Source organism: Toxorhynchites rutilus, chromosome 2 (assembly GCF_029784135.1).
Source record: "Toxorhynchites rutilus septentrionalis strain SRP chromosome 2, ASM2978413v1, whole genome shotgun sequence".
Taxonomy (NCBI): Eukaryota; Metazoa; Arthropoda; class Insecta; order Diptera; family Culicidae; genus Toxorhynchites; species Toxorhynchites rutilus.
Window position 1 is genome coordinate 331,327,697 of NC_073745.1, and position 13,542 is coordinate 331,341,238.

At 43.9% G+C, this 13,542-nt stretch overlaps 1 protein-coding gene across 18 annotated transcripts in view; it reads right to left on the reverse strand.

Moving 5' to 3' along the window:
- The window catches only part of LOC129771859 (serine/threonine-protein kinase mig-15), a 184,028-nt gene extending 172,227 nt beyond the window's left edge, over positions 1–11,801 (reverse strand). For 7 of the 18 annotated variants that reach the window (XM_055775964.1, XM_055775972.1, XM_055775961.1 and 4 more), the window contains exon 1: positions 10,446–11,657. In XM_055775964.1, coding sequence (XP_055631939.1) covers positions 10,446–10,514 — 69 coding nt within the window. In that variant the 5' untranslated portion in view covers positions 10,515–11,657. The other 11 variants (XM_055775966.1, XM_055775965.1, XM_055775973.1 and 8 more) reach the window with 9 other exon arrangements.
- Positions 11,802–13,542: the final 1,741 nt, after the last annotated feature.

The following is a 13,542-nucleotide window of genomic DNA, read 5'->3' on the forward strand; positions in this document are numbered from 1 at the left end:
ACATTTTCGTTTTGTTCTTCGTTTTATCCGAACACTTCTTTTGTAAATCCTCTTGATTAGTGACTACTAAATGACCGTACTATTAGTTATAAGTCTAGCTAAGTTTATAAATTCATTTACCTTTAAGTTCACTCTTGATTGTAGAAATAGGTTAAGATTTGTTGTAGGAATGTAAATGTAAATAGCTGTAAGAATAAGTTGTAAGTATAGTTGTAGAAATAGTGTATATTATAGAAGTAAGTTTTACTAACCGTAGGATATAGATATATTAGAAAAAGATTTTTATTCTAGGATAACTAATTATTTTTCTTCTCAACTCGTTTGCCACTCTTTTGCCGTATCACGTTAGATTGTTTTGTTTTTGCTACTGTGTTTTGCTGTCTGACGTTTCTCGTTATTTATTTGTTGTTTTTACGTTGGCTGCTACGGACGGGCTGAGCTCACCCTCCTACTGCACGAAACTGCCCTGTGGTTTCGTAACATCCCCCTGCCCGTGTAGTTCCGGACCGTCCCCAGGTTTCTGAAGATCCAGAAGTGCCAATTTCACTGCAGGTCTGTTGAGTATTCCGTTTTTAGTACGCACAACTGCTCGTCGAACTTGCCCATCCGCTGCCTTAACCACATCTAGAATTCTGCCTCTCAACCATCCGTTCCGTTTACTCTCTTCTACCACGAGTACCAGGTCCCCAACTTCCAACGGCTTAGCCGGTTCGAACCACTTGGTGCGTCTGGTTATAGTTGGATGGTACTCTCGAATCCAACGGTTCCAAAAATGATCCACCAGGCATTGCGCTAGACGCCAGCTGTCACGCAGGATTCCTCCTTCCAGCCTTGTCGACATCTCCGGCTGTGTGATACCCTTGGTGCCAAAGAGCAGGAAATGATTCGGCGTAAGCGACTCCTGCTCCATCGATTCCAAAGGGATGTAAGTTAGCGGCCTGGAGTTGACAACTGCCTCAGCCTCCAGCACTACCGTCTCCAGAACTTCATCGTTCGGATGATGTGGATGGTCCGCAATTGCTGACATGGCAGCCTTTACGGAGCGCACCATACGCTCCCATGAACCGCCCATATGAGGTGCTGATGGTGGATTGAAAATCCAGTTGGTCTTGCTGTTCGTAAACGTGACCGCACAGTCCTCATGGATATTCTGTATCTGATTTTTCAATATGTTGCTCGCTCCCAAGAAATTTGTGCCGTTGTCACTATAAAAATTCTCCGGGGAACCACGACGAGCCACAAAACGTCTGATGGCCATTATACATGACTGGGTGGACAGACTGTGCACCACTTCTAGATGTACAGCACGTATAGTCAAGCAGGTAAACAATGCCACCCACCTCTTTACTAAGCTGCGACCTTGCTTGACCTGTATTGGTCCTAGATAGTCCACTCCAGTGAACGTAAACGGTCTGATCATTCCTGTAACACGAACTGCAGGCAGAGCTGACATCAGAGGAGGATTTGGAACAACCTTTCGAATACGACACGTCACGCACTGCTTTGCCACCTGCCGAATCAGAATTCGAAGTCCGGGTACGAAGAATCGTTGACGCATTTCATTGCAGACTGTCTCCCCGTTCCTGTGAAGAAACCTCCGGTGATAGCTCTCCGTTAGAAGATAGACTGCATATTCTTTCCTTGGCAGCACAATCGGAAATTTCGTGTCATACGATACAGACGGCGAAGTAGATATTCTACTGTTCATTCGGACGACACCTCGTTCATCCAAGAATACCGAAAGTCGATACAGTGGACTAGATTTCGGGAATGGAGCTAAACTTGTGGGATTCGTCAGGTTACGCTCCAGAATCGCGTACTCGTCTGAATAGGTTCCAGCTTGCACCTGCTTCCATATCACTATTTCCGCATCACACAACTCTTTTTGAGATAGAAAATCCGACTGGGACGCCGGTTCCCCTCTAAATCTGCGTACAGCACGCAAAGCGTAAGCGGTCGCCCTCAATAGACGATTCCAGTTTGAAAACCTGGAACAATCAACAACGGCTTTCGGCATCATGCCGTGGAATAAAAATGCAGAACGCAGTTCGACTTCTGTTTCTGCTTGTTTCCGCGGGGGTTCTGAAGGCCACTGCTCCTGTTCTTGGTATAAAAATTCTGGAGCATTGTACCACGGACTGGTCGGATCGAAGCTTGGCCCCTCCTTCCATTTCGTGGCTACGTCGGCTATGTTCATTTTTGATGGTACATAGTGCCATTCATCCACTGTAGTTGTTGAGAGGATCTCTCCTACACGAAAGGCAACAAATTGATGATACCGCCGGCTATCAGACCGCAACCAGCAGAGAACAGTTGAGGAATCTGTCCACAAGAAGCGTTTCTTTATTTGGACATCCAGGGATTTCAGGACGAAGTCCATCAACCTTGTCCCGATCATCGCTGCTTGAAGCTCAAGACGTGGAATGGAGAGAGGTTTTAGTGGGGCCACTTTAGTTTTAGCGGCTACCAGAGCACACCTGGGCTTACCGCTGTCGAGGACTCGGAGATAAAGAACCGCCGCACATGCCAATTCACTCGCATCCACAAATAGATGAACTTCCGCCTCTTTGAGTGCAGAGATGTTCACCCCTTTAAAGAAACAGCGTGGTACTCTTACTTCATCCAAACGCTGCATGTATTGGCACCACTGCTTCCATTGATCCCACAATTCCTCCACAATGAGTTCGTCCCAGTCCGTTCCGGTTCTCCAAATCTGTTGCATGAGAATCTTCCCATGCACCACGAAGTGTGAAATGAGTCCCAATGGGTCAAATAGGGACACTACAGTTCGCAGAACCTGTCGTTTGCTAGGAATGGTTCTACTCTCGACAAGTTCCCTAATCTCCTCCTTCATATTGCTCAAGTCAAAGCTAAAGACATCGTCTGCTGGCCTCCAGATCAATCCCAGCACCCGCTCAGGCTCTGGTGATTTGTCCAGGTTCATGGATACCTGCTGGCGTTCTTCCGTTTCTCCGATTCTCGCTAGGACTTCGACTGAATTAGAGCAGAAGTTACGGATATCGAATCCTGCTTGAGAATGGACGAATTTCACTTCGTTAACCAACTGGACGGCCTCCTTTTCTGTGTCTACGCTGTCCAGAAAATCATCCACGTAGTGGTTATCTGTTATGGCTTTCACCGCTCTCGGAAATGATCTCGCGAACTCCGTTGCATTTTTGTTCTTTTCGTACTGTGCCAGACTCGGCGAGCATGTCGCTCCAAACGTCGCAACGTCCATAGTATATATCTGGGGTTCAGACCCAGGGCATGATCGATAAATGAATCGCTGGGCCTGCTTGTCTTCGTCTCGAATCCAAATCTGATGGAACATCTCTCTTATGTCGCCTACTATTGCGATGTTCCCTTGTCTGAACCGTAGTAATACCTCCATCAGGGCTACCAGCAGATCAGGACCTTTTAATAGCATGTCGTTGAACGACACTCCTCCTGCTCGTGCTTTAGCGTCCCATATCAACCGCAACTTATTCGGTTTCTTCGGGTTCTGTATGACTCCCAAAGGTAGATACCAGACCTTATTTGGGTTCGTAGATCGAAGTTCTTCTGGCGTAGTTCGATGAGCATAACCCTTCACTTCATATTCCATTATCTGGTTTCTCACCTTTGCTTCAAGAACTGGATCTCGACTTAGTCGTTTCACCAACGCATGCCATCGCCGCAATGCCATCGGATAGCTATCGGGAAAGCAGATGTTGTTGAACCTCCAAAGCAGCCCTGTCTCGAAACCTTTGACACGTCGTGTGGTTGCTTCCATTATTCTCCGCGCTCGTTTGTCTTCTTCCGGTTCGGGTTTAACCGTTACACTCGACTCTTCAACGGCAAAAAATTGCTTCATCCACTGATGCAGATCGCGATTTTGCACCTCACCAGCTAGATGTAGCTTGATGCCTAGAGCGGACGCGATTTTGTTTTCCAGAAGGGTAGAATTCGATCCATCGTCCAGGAACGCATAAGTACTGACATGTTTTCCATTTCCATGTATAGTAACTGGCAAATAACGGAATAAAGAATAAGACCTAGAGCGATGTAGATTTTGATGTACAACAGTGTCTGTATTCCCTGTAGTTCTCGCTGTGTTCGTCTTTTCCGAACTGCTCGTTGGATGTAGAAGACTGTTGTGATATATTCTACATCCGTTAATGCCACACTCCTTTCGGGTACGACATGGCCATTTGCGGTGTGGTACAAGGCAACTCCTACACAGGTTCTTTTCTTTAACTGCCTTTCACCTACCGTCAACATCGAGCGCTTTGAATTGGATGCAGTTCGCGATCTCGTGACGTTCTTTACCGCAATACACACAGGTCTTCTTTGGCTGTTCCATTGGCGTCTTCATTTTCTCGGCTAATTCAGAGTTCCTCTCCCGCTGATCCTCAGTATGCATGTACAGCTTCGGTTTTTCTTTAATCGATTTACCAGTCTTCGAGTTCAGTGCGAGGGCGTCCATCGGAAGCGTAACGTCAGAGGCCATCATCACAAGCTCGGACATGAAAGCACTAAAGGTCGTTAGGTTGACACAAGAGAATCTGCTCTTGTAGTAAGACCACTGCATCTTGATTTGAGGTGGCAATTTCTCTACCAATTCGTGGAGCAGCGTCGGATTCCACAGATGATCAGGAAGATTGGCGATAGTCATATGATCTACGACGTTTTGTACCGCGAGACCGAAGTTAATCTGCGACTGCAGGTTATCAAATTTTGGAGAAGGTACCGTTCGCAACTTTTGGAGGAGAGAATGTATTAAAATTTCTGGTCGACCATACAACCTTCTAAGTATATCGATAACGAAAGGCACAGACTGTGGCATCAGCAAACGACTCCGAACTGCTTCTAACGCACTACCCTTTAGACAACGCTGCAATCTCGCCAGGTTTTCCGAATCCGTATATCCACACGCTTCTGTGGAGTTGCAGAACGAGCTGTAGAACAACGGCCAGTCCTGCGGATCGCCAGAGAAGTTTGGCAACTCCCGTGGCATCACTTGCCTCGCCGCCATTTGTTCACTAGATGGCCCATTTCGGACTGGAGTAACGGATTGTTGCTGAGTCCCAAACTGGGGAAAGGTTACACTGGATGTAGGTGGCATCGATACATTGGTGAGTCCTGGAACTTCGCCGACACTGTTCAGAATCAACCTTCCCTGCGATGAAACCGGAATGTGCTTCATGGGGACCGACTCTATTCCACCGTTCGTCCCAGCGACGCTCGTACTGGTAATATTCGCGTTACTCCACGTTGGTTGACATCCGAAATTCAGCATAGATCGAGAAATTCCCATCGTTATTGATGAAGCAGGATTTTGTGAACTTACTGGATACCCGTTTGCCAAGCATCCAGCGCCCCCATTGAGAAACGACATTGTTGGATTAGTAGCGACGATGTTGTGGAAGTTTTGCATCAAACTGTTTGTGTTATAATTCTGACCCAGACTTGGATTGAAAGTTGAGAACATAGGGTTACAACTGGGCATAGGTATGTGACTGGGCCCATAGTAGAAGGGAAAAACTTCTGGTACACTTTTCTCTACTAATCTATCGTGTAACATTGGCCCTACACTAGTCGAAGACGCGATCACATTATCACATCCCGATGACCTCATATTTATTTGATTATTATTTTCTGGTAGACGATTGCGACCAGCTACAGAAGAAAAGTCGACAATCGAAGGTGGACGATTGTTCCATCAGCACACTCGACGCTCCTGGAAACGTCCATCGAAATTGGCGTAGAAGTTGACGCTGGGACAGAAGTTGCCGAAACAGGGATGTTCGACACGATGGGACTTGAAGTAGCAGGAACAGGAACGATAGACTGCTGAGCTGCTTCTGAGACTACGACCGTTGGCATAATGCTACTGGATGGCACTACTTCCACTTTATGTGTTGTGCCGACTTCCTGGTTGCTCAGCCACGATTGGACCCTCTCCCGACTAGCTCGACTGCTCAGTCTCGATCTCCTACTGGCTCCATCCTCCGAATCCTCCGCCTCTGCTAGAAGAATCTCATACTTCTTCTTGAGAAACTTCTCCTCCTCCTCAGCTAACTTCTTCCTTGTAGCAGCCCGAGCTGCTTCTTCTTCCAGAATTCTCCTCATTCGCATGGCCTTTTGTTCCTCCATCATCCTCAGGTTGAGGTCTACCCTGGACGAGCGCTTGCTCGAGGTGGAACGAGCAACCGACCCTTGTGGTTGGATTATGGAATGCTCTGCACGACATTGATCGCATTTCCAACTACGATTGACGATCGAATCGCTCACTTGTGCACATCCGAAGTGTACCCACGTCTCGCATGTATCGTACCCGACTAAGTTGTCGGCCGAGTCCGGTCGGTCACACTTAGCGCAATGACTCACGACCTGCATTTCTGGATTCATAGCACCGGAAAATCTTTGAAGAATGTTCGGATGGGTTAAGAAAAACGTCCAGATAGCAGCTAACTCGCAGCTTCAAAGCTGTAATGTATTCGTGTATATTCATGGTTCACAATATACAAAGTTTTAACTTACATTTTCGTTTTGTTCTTCGTTTTATCCGAACACTTCTTTTGTAAATCCTCTTGATTAGTGACTACTAAATGACCGTACTATTAGTTATAAGTCTAGCTAAGTTTATAAATTCATTTACCTTTAAGTTCACTCTTGATTGTAGAAATAGGTTAAGATTTGTTGTAGGAATGTAAATGTAAATAGCTGTAAGAATAAGTTGTAAGTATAGTTGTAGAAATAGTGTATATTATAGAAGTAAGTTTTACTAACCGTAGGATATAGATATATTAGAAAAAGATTTTTATTCTAGGATAACTAATTATTTTTCTTCTCAACTCGTTTGCCACTCTTTTGCCGTATCACGTTAGATTGTTTTGTTTTTGCTACTGTGTTTTGCTGTCTGACGTTTCTCGTTATTTATTTGTTGTTTTTACGTTGGCTGCTACGGACGGGCTGAGCTCACCCTCCTACTGCACGAAACTGCCCTGTGGTTTCGTAACAATCAATATTAGCGCAAATGCAATCCTAGTTGAAGACAGTTTTACGACTAGCACACGATACGAATAACGCGAGAAACGAACAGAAAAACCAAACGACGATATTCAAGTTGGATTACCACTGGTGGGGTCCAATCTTAGATCGAAGCGCAGCGAAAGCAAAGTGAACTGGATTGCTCAACAGTCCGATGAATGAAAGTTTGCCTCAGCGAGATCCACTGTTTATACTCTAGGCAAGTATTCCCCTCCATTCTTCTACTTTTCCTTTGTTCACGGAGACTTCAAATCCTACGATTTCCCCTTCGTTGGTCGTCGATAAGTTGCTGTGCTCGGGAAAGCACACAAATGGACAGAACAAATGTGTGGGAAAATGGAAACGCTTAAAGTTTTCATGAAGTTAACCATTTACAAACCAGGGGATTCTAATGTATAGCATATTAAACAAATCTTAGGGAATTTCCGATTCGTTTAGTATGTACATAGTTATTACGTTAACTTTATTTCATAAAAACGTGACCTGTTTTCTGATTTGGCACCCTTAATAAAAAACGTAGTTCTACGTCAAAAATACAGACTTTGAACAATGAAAAACTCAATTTAAATGCAACTACACACAATCACAGTCTTATGTCAAGATCCCGTCCGTGCCCCTAGGCTCAGACCCATCAACTTTTTTATGGTAGTTTGCTTCAAATTCTGATTTGATGCCCTCTGCATTTTGGAAACATGTAGGGGAAATCAGAGTAAGACCGACCATTCTACAGTAGCTGTTGATCGTTTTTTGATTAGTGCTCTAATTTTGATAGAATACAAAAATTGATGTTTTCAGGTGAAATAAATGGGAGTGCGGGTGGAAACTGTGAAAACTTGTTACAACAATTTTAAAGTATTAAGAGGTTATCTATTATTGTGCTCCCGTGGCCGAGTGGTTAGCGTCATAACTAACATGCCGGGTGTTCGGGTTCGATTCCCGTTCTGGTAGGGGGAATTTTTCGTCAAAGAAATTTCCTCCGACTTGCACTGTGATCACGCGTATTCTAGAGCTTGCCACTCAGAATGCATTCAAGGCGTGTTATTTGGCATAGAAATATCAACTAAGTACTAATAAAAATGACGCAAGTAATACTACGTTGAGACGGCGAAGTTCCTCTAGGAACGTTAGTGCCATTGAAGAAGAAGAAGAAGAAGAAGGTTATCTATATACAGTAATCGTTCGCTAACTGGTCCTGGTTTAACTGGTCTGCTATTTAACTGGGCGAACGTTAACTGGTCCTTGGACCAGTTAAAAAGCACAATTTCGTAAACAATCGACGCCATATTCAAATGGAAGATTTGCTGTGAGGGGCATTCGAATGTAATTTTAAATGTTATGAAAGTTGACATTATTTTCGCACGACAAAAACATTGATTAAACTACAGAAAAACAATTTTCTCAAATCATATGTCATACCTGTTGTCGCACTCAATGCGAAACTTCCATTGGAATCCTTTTATTTATCCAATTACAGGAACTAAGCGAATCAAACAATTCATTGAAGTTTCCCTCGATTTTATTTGACGTTTAACATGCCGGACCAGTTAAAACGCGAATGTCGATAAGTGGTCTTCTCTTTTCGCCCAGTTAGTGAATGTTTACTGTACTATGTGGACACTTCAAGATCCCAATTTAGGTGAGCATCCACGTGAAATGTGCCGATGGGCGTTGAACGAGGGATACCATGAGCTCTGCCAGGCTTTTTTGTTGACATGCTCGATTCAACGTTGGTTTTGGCTGTTTTATTAGTTCAGCTCTGCCGTTTTGTCTGTCAAATATAAACACGAGGCATCTACAAAAAGTAAGAACGCTATTTTTCCTGTATGTGAAACACAAACCAGGTGTCGGTTTACCCTGATTGAAGGTGTCGGTGTTACCCCAAATGGACTCGAAATTTCAAAACAATGTTTTCGAGAACTGATAAGCAACAACACCATCTACCATCTCACAAACTACATTGAACAATGGTCTCCGATGAATTAAGCTCATAAAAGTATCGAATTTTCCACAATTTTCCGACTTAAACACTTAAATTCTACGAGCGAAATTTAACATGGACTGTCTTGTTTTTGCTGGCCGATTCTGTTTTTTTTTGTTTTGACAGCAAAGCGACATCCGAAGATGTGAGGTACCTCGAAACGTAATGACAAGTGTGTACAGGGAATATCGGATAATTTTCAAAAAATTCTTCTTAAAAAATTAGAGAGTGTCAGACCAGAACGTTTCAGAGGTTTCCGGACAAAACAAAATGACACCCTGTATTATTTAGCGACATCATGGATAGAATGTCGGGTGGGGCTCGAATTCTGCTAGCTATTCTTGGCCATCTTGGAGTTCAACAGACCACTTCGGCGGCCACACTTGTAAGTGTTTAGAATATTTAGAAATTTGGTATTTGCGATTCTAAACTTATAAGCGATGATTCAAAAGATAACGTAAAATTTGTACGGGTAATTTCATAGAATACATTCTTTTACGCGGTATATCGATTACAGTCTGCAAAAATAATGGACTTCTTGTTCGCCAACTCAGAATGAATATGTAATGAATAGAATGATAGATATATCACAATGTCGTTTAAGATTTGTTCGAATCCAAAAATGATTTGAAATTCTCTGTTTTGCCCAGCAGTTGTATAATCATCCAAATGATTGTACTATTGGCACCCCAAACGGTGTCAATCATTGGGCCATAAAAAACAACAGTATTTTTTCTCTATTACAACCGCTATTTTCCAATTGGATTAAATTGTTTCGCCAAAATGTGCACCGAAAGGGCAACCAACGAAACGAAGCAGAAAAAAAGGAACCAACAGTGCGTGACAATTAGTGTTGACCGGCTACTGCTGCTGCTGCTTCATCATTCCGAATCACAGAGAGTACAATGTACCGGAGACCTTCGCTAAGCCGCAGGATGGCAGAGGGTGGTGCCACTAGGTTCAAGGTCATTAATTTGCCGTTACATGGCGTGCGGCAAACCCATCCCGAAACCGGAACAACCGACACGCGAAACACACCCATCGACATACACACACACAGCGCAGCACACCGGAGCCCACTCATTCCCATTCACTGCTGGGAGTAGTTTTTGACTGTGTCAAGCTCCCGGTGCCACGCCAAAATACTGTGATTCGAGGCATACATTTATTTAATCATACAGAAAATTGATCGTGGTGTAAATCCTTGATACCCCCAGAATTACGTTTTGAACCAAACAGCATAGATTCACGTGAGAGAGAACAATCTGCATGACAAGAGGCCGACTCCACCCCCTCAGAGAACTGTCAATGTTGTTGATGTGTCTTGACGGCGGTCGATGATTTTGGACGATAGATTCGTGCGGACGCCCGTCGATTGCGGGGGGCCGATCCGACCGGGTGCATCCCGGATTCATCCGTAGCAGTGGATACGTACCTTCAGTGCATTTAGATCGATATCGTCCAGTGAGCAGTTCACTGACTGGGGCATCATTTGATGCGCCATTTTGACGTAATCGTAGTAGTCGTCGTCGTCGTTCCTCGATGATTGCGCGCTGACGATGATGATATTGATGATGATTTGAAGTTTGCGTTATTGTCGTCGTGGGATATCCAACCACAAGCGCGATTAGCAGTGTGAGTGTTTTGTGTTTTTTGTATTATTTTCTCCTGCTAGTACAACACGGGATGAATATTTATTCACCAGAGGGCGAGAGACACACAGAGGGTCTGCTTTGATTCGCAACCTTACACTGTGGGATCGGTTTTCTTCTTATTACCTCGCACACACTCCCGGAATCAAATACACGATTCCGGTTTCTGGTTCTGATCCTACGCAATCCCGAACTCGCCCTAGCGATTCGTACCAACTTGGTCACGGGCCCACGATTTCGTCAAAATATGTTGCTGCACACTTTGCCGGATTTCACTAATCGGTTCTGAGATACGAAAACATTTTCGAAATTATGTACCACCCTTCTTCCGCACCCGACTCGAATGAAAAGAACACTTTGATTCACCAATACCAGAGAAATCGCACAAAAAAGAAGATCTAAATTCTAAACTTCATCACTTTAATCGCTTAAATTTTTATGCACATTCTGCGGTTCCGCATAGAACAAGAGCAAACTTTCCTAGAAAACACAAAATACTTTCATTTCAGACCTTATCGCAGTCGCAGAATAGAACTATTATTCCAGACCGTCTCAAACGACACGGCAAAAATTTCCCTTCTGATTAATCAGAAAATCTCATATATGAATAAACACACCAACACACCCACGAAGGCAGAGCGAGAAAAAATCAAGACAAACGGTGTGTGGATACGCTCGCACACACGAACACCACCGAACCACTCCTTTTCCTTCTGAAGAATATCTATCCGCCAGCACTGACTGACTGTGATTATCTCTGATCCACCTTCCCGATTTTGGTGTTTTTCATATCCGAGCCATCAACCACACGACGGGTGCTGCCCACCGGAAGTGCGCTTCGGGCACTAAACCAGCCGTAATCTAACCGGTCCGGGCGGTGCGTGCGAGTCTATGTATCGCGAAAATCCACTTTTTGGCACTTTTCAGAATCCACTCTCCACCCGCGACGAACCCGAAGGGAAATCAAAACTTTCTGGTTGATAATTCTAGCCAACGCATACACACATACACTCCCTCTCAACGACAGGCAGCAGAAGCACAGACGAAAAACAATCTTGCTCCGACGTTCGCACTTTGCTTTCTGACAGCAGCGACGTTTCGCGTACGGCACCAGAGGCTGCTGTCCGTTTGGTACTGAGTTGCGCTAGTGGTAGTAGCACAAGCAGTAGTAGTAGTAGAAGTGTGAAGAATTGCGTGAGTGAGAAAAAGGCCTTTGTAAATGGAGTATCTGACAGCTGGCTGTCATGAGGTGACGTTTAGAGCGACGAGGGGTATTTTTAACGCAAAACGGGCGTGTATCTGCGTGTATCTGCATGTAGTACCAGATGAGCAATTCCACAGCAAAAGACAAATCGATCATCTGCGATTTAGATGAAACAAATTTTTACATGTTTGAATTGATTAAAGATTGTACACTCGTTTTTGACGTAGGATTATGTCTTACATTAAGGGTGACAAATCTGAAAACAGGTCACGTTTTTATGAATAAAAGTTGACGTTAATAACTATTTTTGCTGCGAACGGATTTTAACGATTTGCATACCAATGGAATCGGAAATTTTCTAAGATTTGTTTGAAATTCTAAACATTACAATCTCATATTCTGTATATGGTTTAAATTGATGAAATTTGGAAGCAATCCCAATTCCCCATTCATTTGTTCTGTACATTTGTGTACTTTCCCGAACAGAAACAACGAAGAAGGATAATGAAAAGAGAATATTTGCGAAGTAAACACCACCCTTGCACAGTATCTAAGCTGTCGCTAGCGTATAGCAGTATTGCATCTCCTCTGAGGAAAATTCTCATAATCTGTCTATGCCCGAAACAACAAAGGTCGCTTATTCTGCTCGTTTTGTGTTTTATGTTTCCCCTCGAGCTGTGAACCTGTACATGTGTACATGTGTACGCACACCTGAGACGTTTAAAACGACTGAGATCGAAGGCACTTCGAGACTACTGCCAGTCCCGCTGTGTATTCACCAAGCAATGTTTCGTACGGGCTAGTAACAGTTATCGAACGTTCAACCGCTATTTATACAAACGCTACTGCATAAGAACTCAATAAGATTTACGTAGACATCCCCGAAAATTTTGGAAATTCGTGAATTCAAAACGGAAGGATAACAATGGACTATCCGCGGAGATATTTCTGGGCAGTGAAGTAGCCAATTCCACCGCAACAAAATGTAACCTTTTCGCAACTCACTTCAGAAGTGTGTTCAATGAGTCAACTTTGTCGGGATGCCATATTATAGACGCTTGTAGTGATACACCTAGAGATGTGTGTCAACTCAGAAACCTCGAGGTCTTACCGGAACAAGTGAAATTCGCCATAAACAAATTGAAGTGTTCAATGTCTAGTCCCGATGGCATTCCCTCCTTCATCCTTAAAAAATGTGGCGAGGAGTTGATTCGTCCATTCACTGCACTCTTCAATCTCTCATGAAGACAACGTTGCTTTCCCACATGTTGGAAGACGTCAATCATGTTTCCTGTGTTCAAAAAAGGCGATCGACAGAACATCGAAAACTACAGAGGCTTTGTGCATGTTCCAAAGTTTTCGAAATTTTATTATTTTTATATCTGTATTATGGTGATTTTCAACTCATTTGGTTGGTTCGTCACTTTTACTTCCATTTTTGGAAGAATGTCGGGGGTGAGAATTGAACTCGTGACCTTTAGCGTGAGAGGCACGGATGTTACCACTACGCCAGATCGCCTACGAAATTTTATTGAATGACTTGCTTTTTGACTCTTGCAAGAACTACATTGTCACCGATCAACATGGATTCTACCCCAAAAGATCGACTACCACGAACCTGGCTCAGTTCACCTCGTTTTGCATAAGCAACATTGATGCTGGTGCTCAAGTCGACA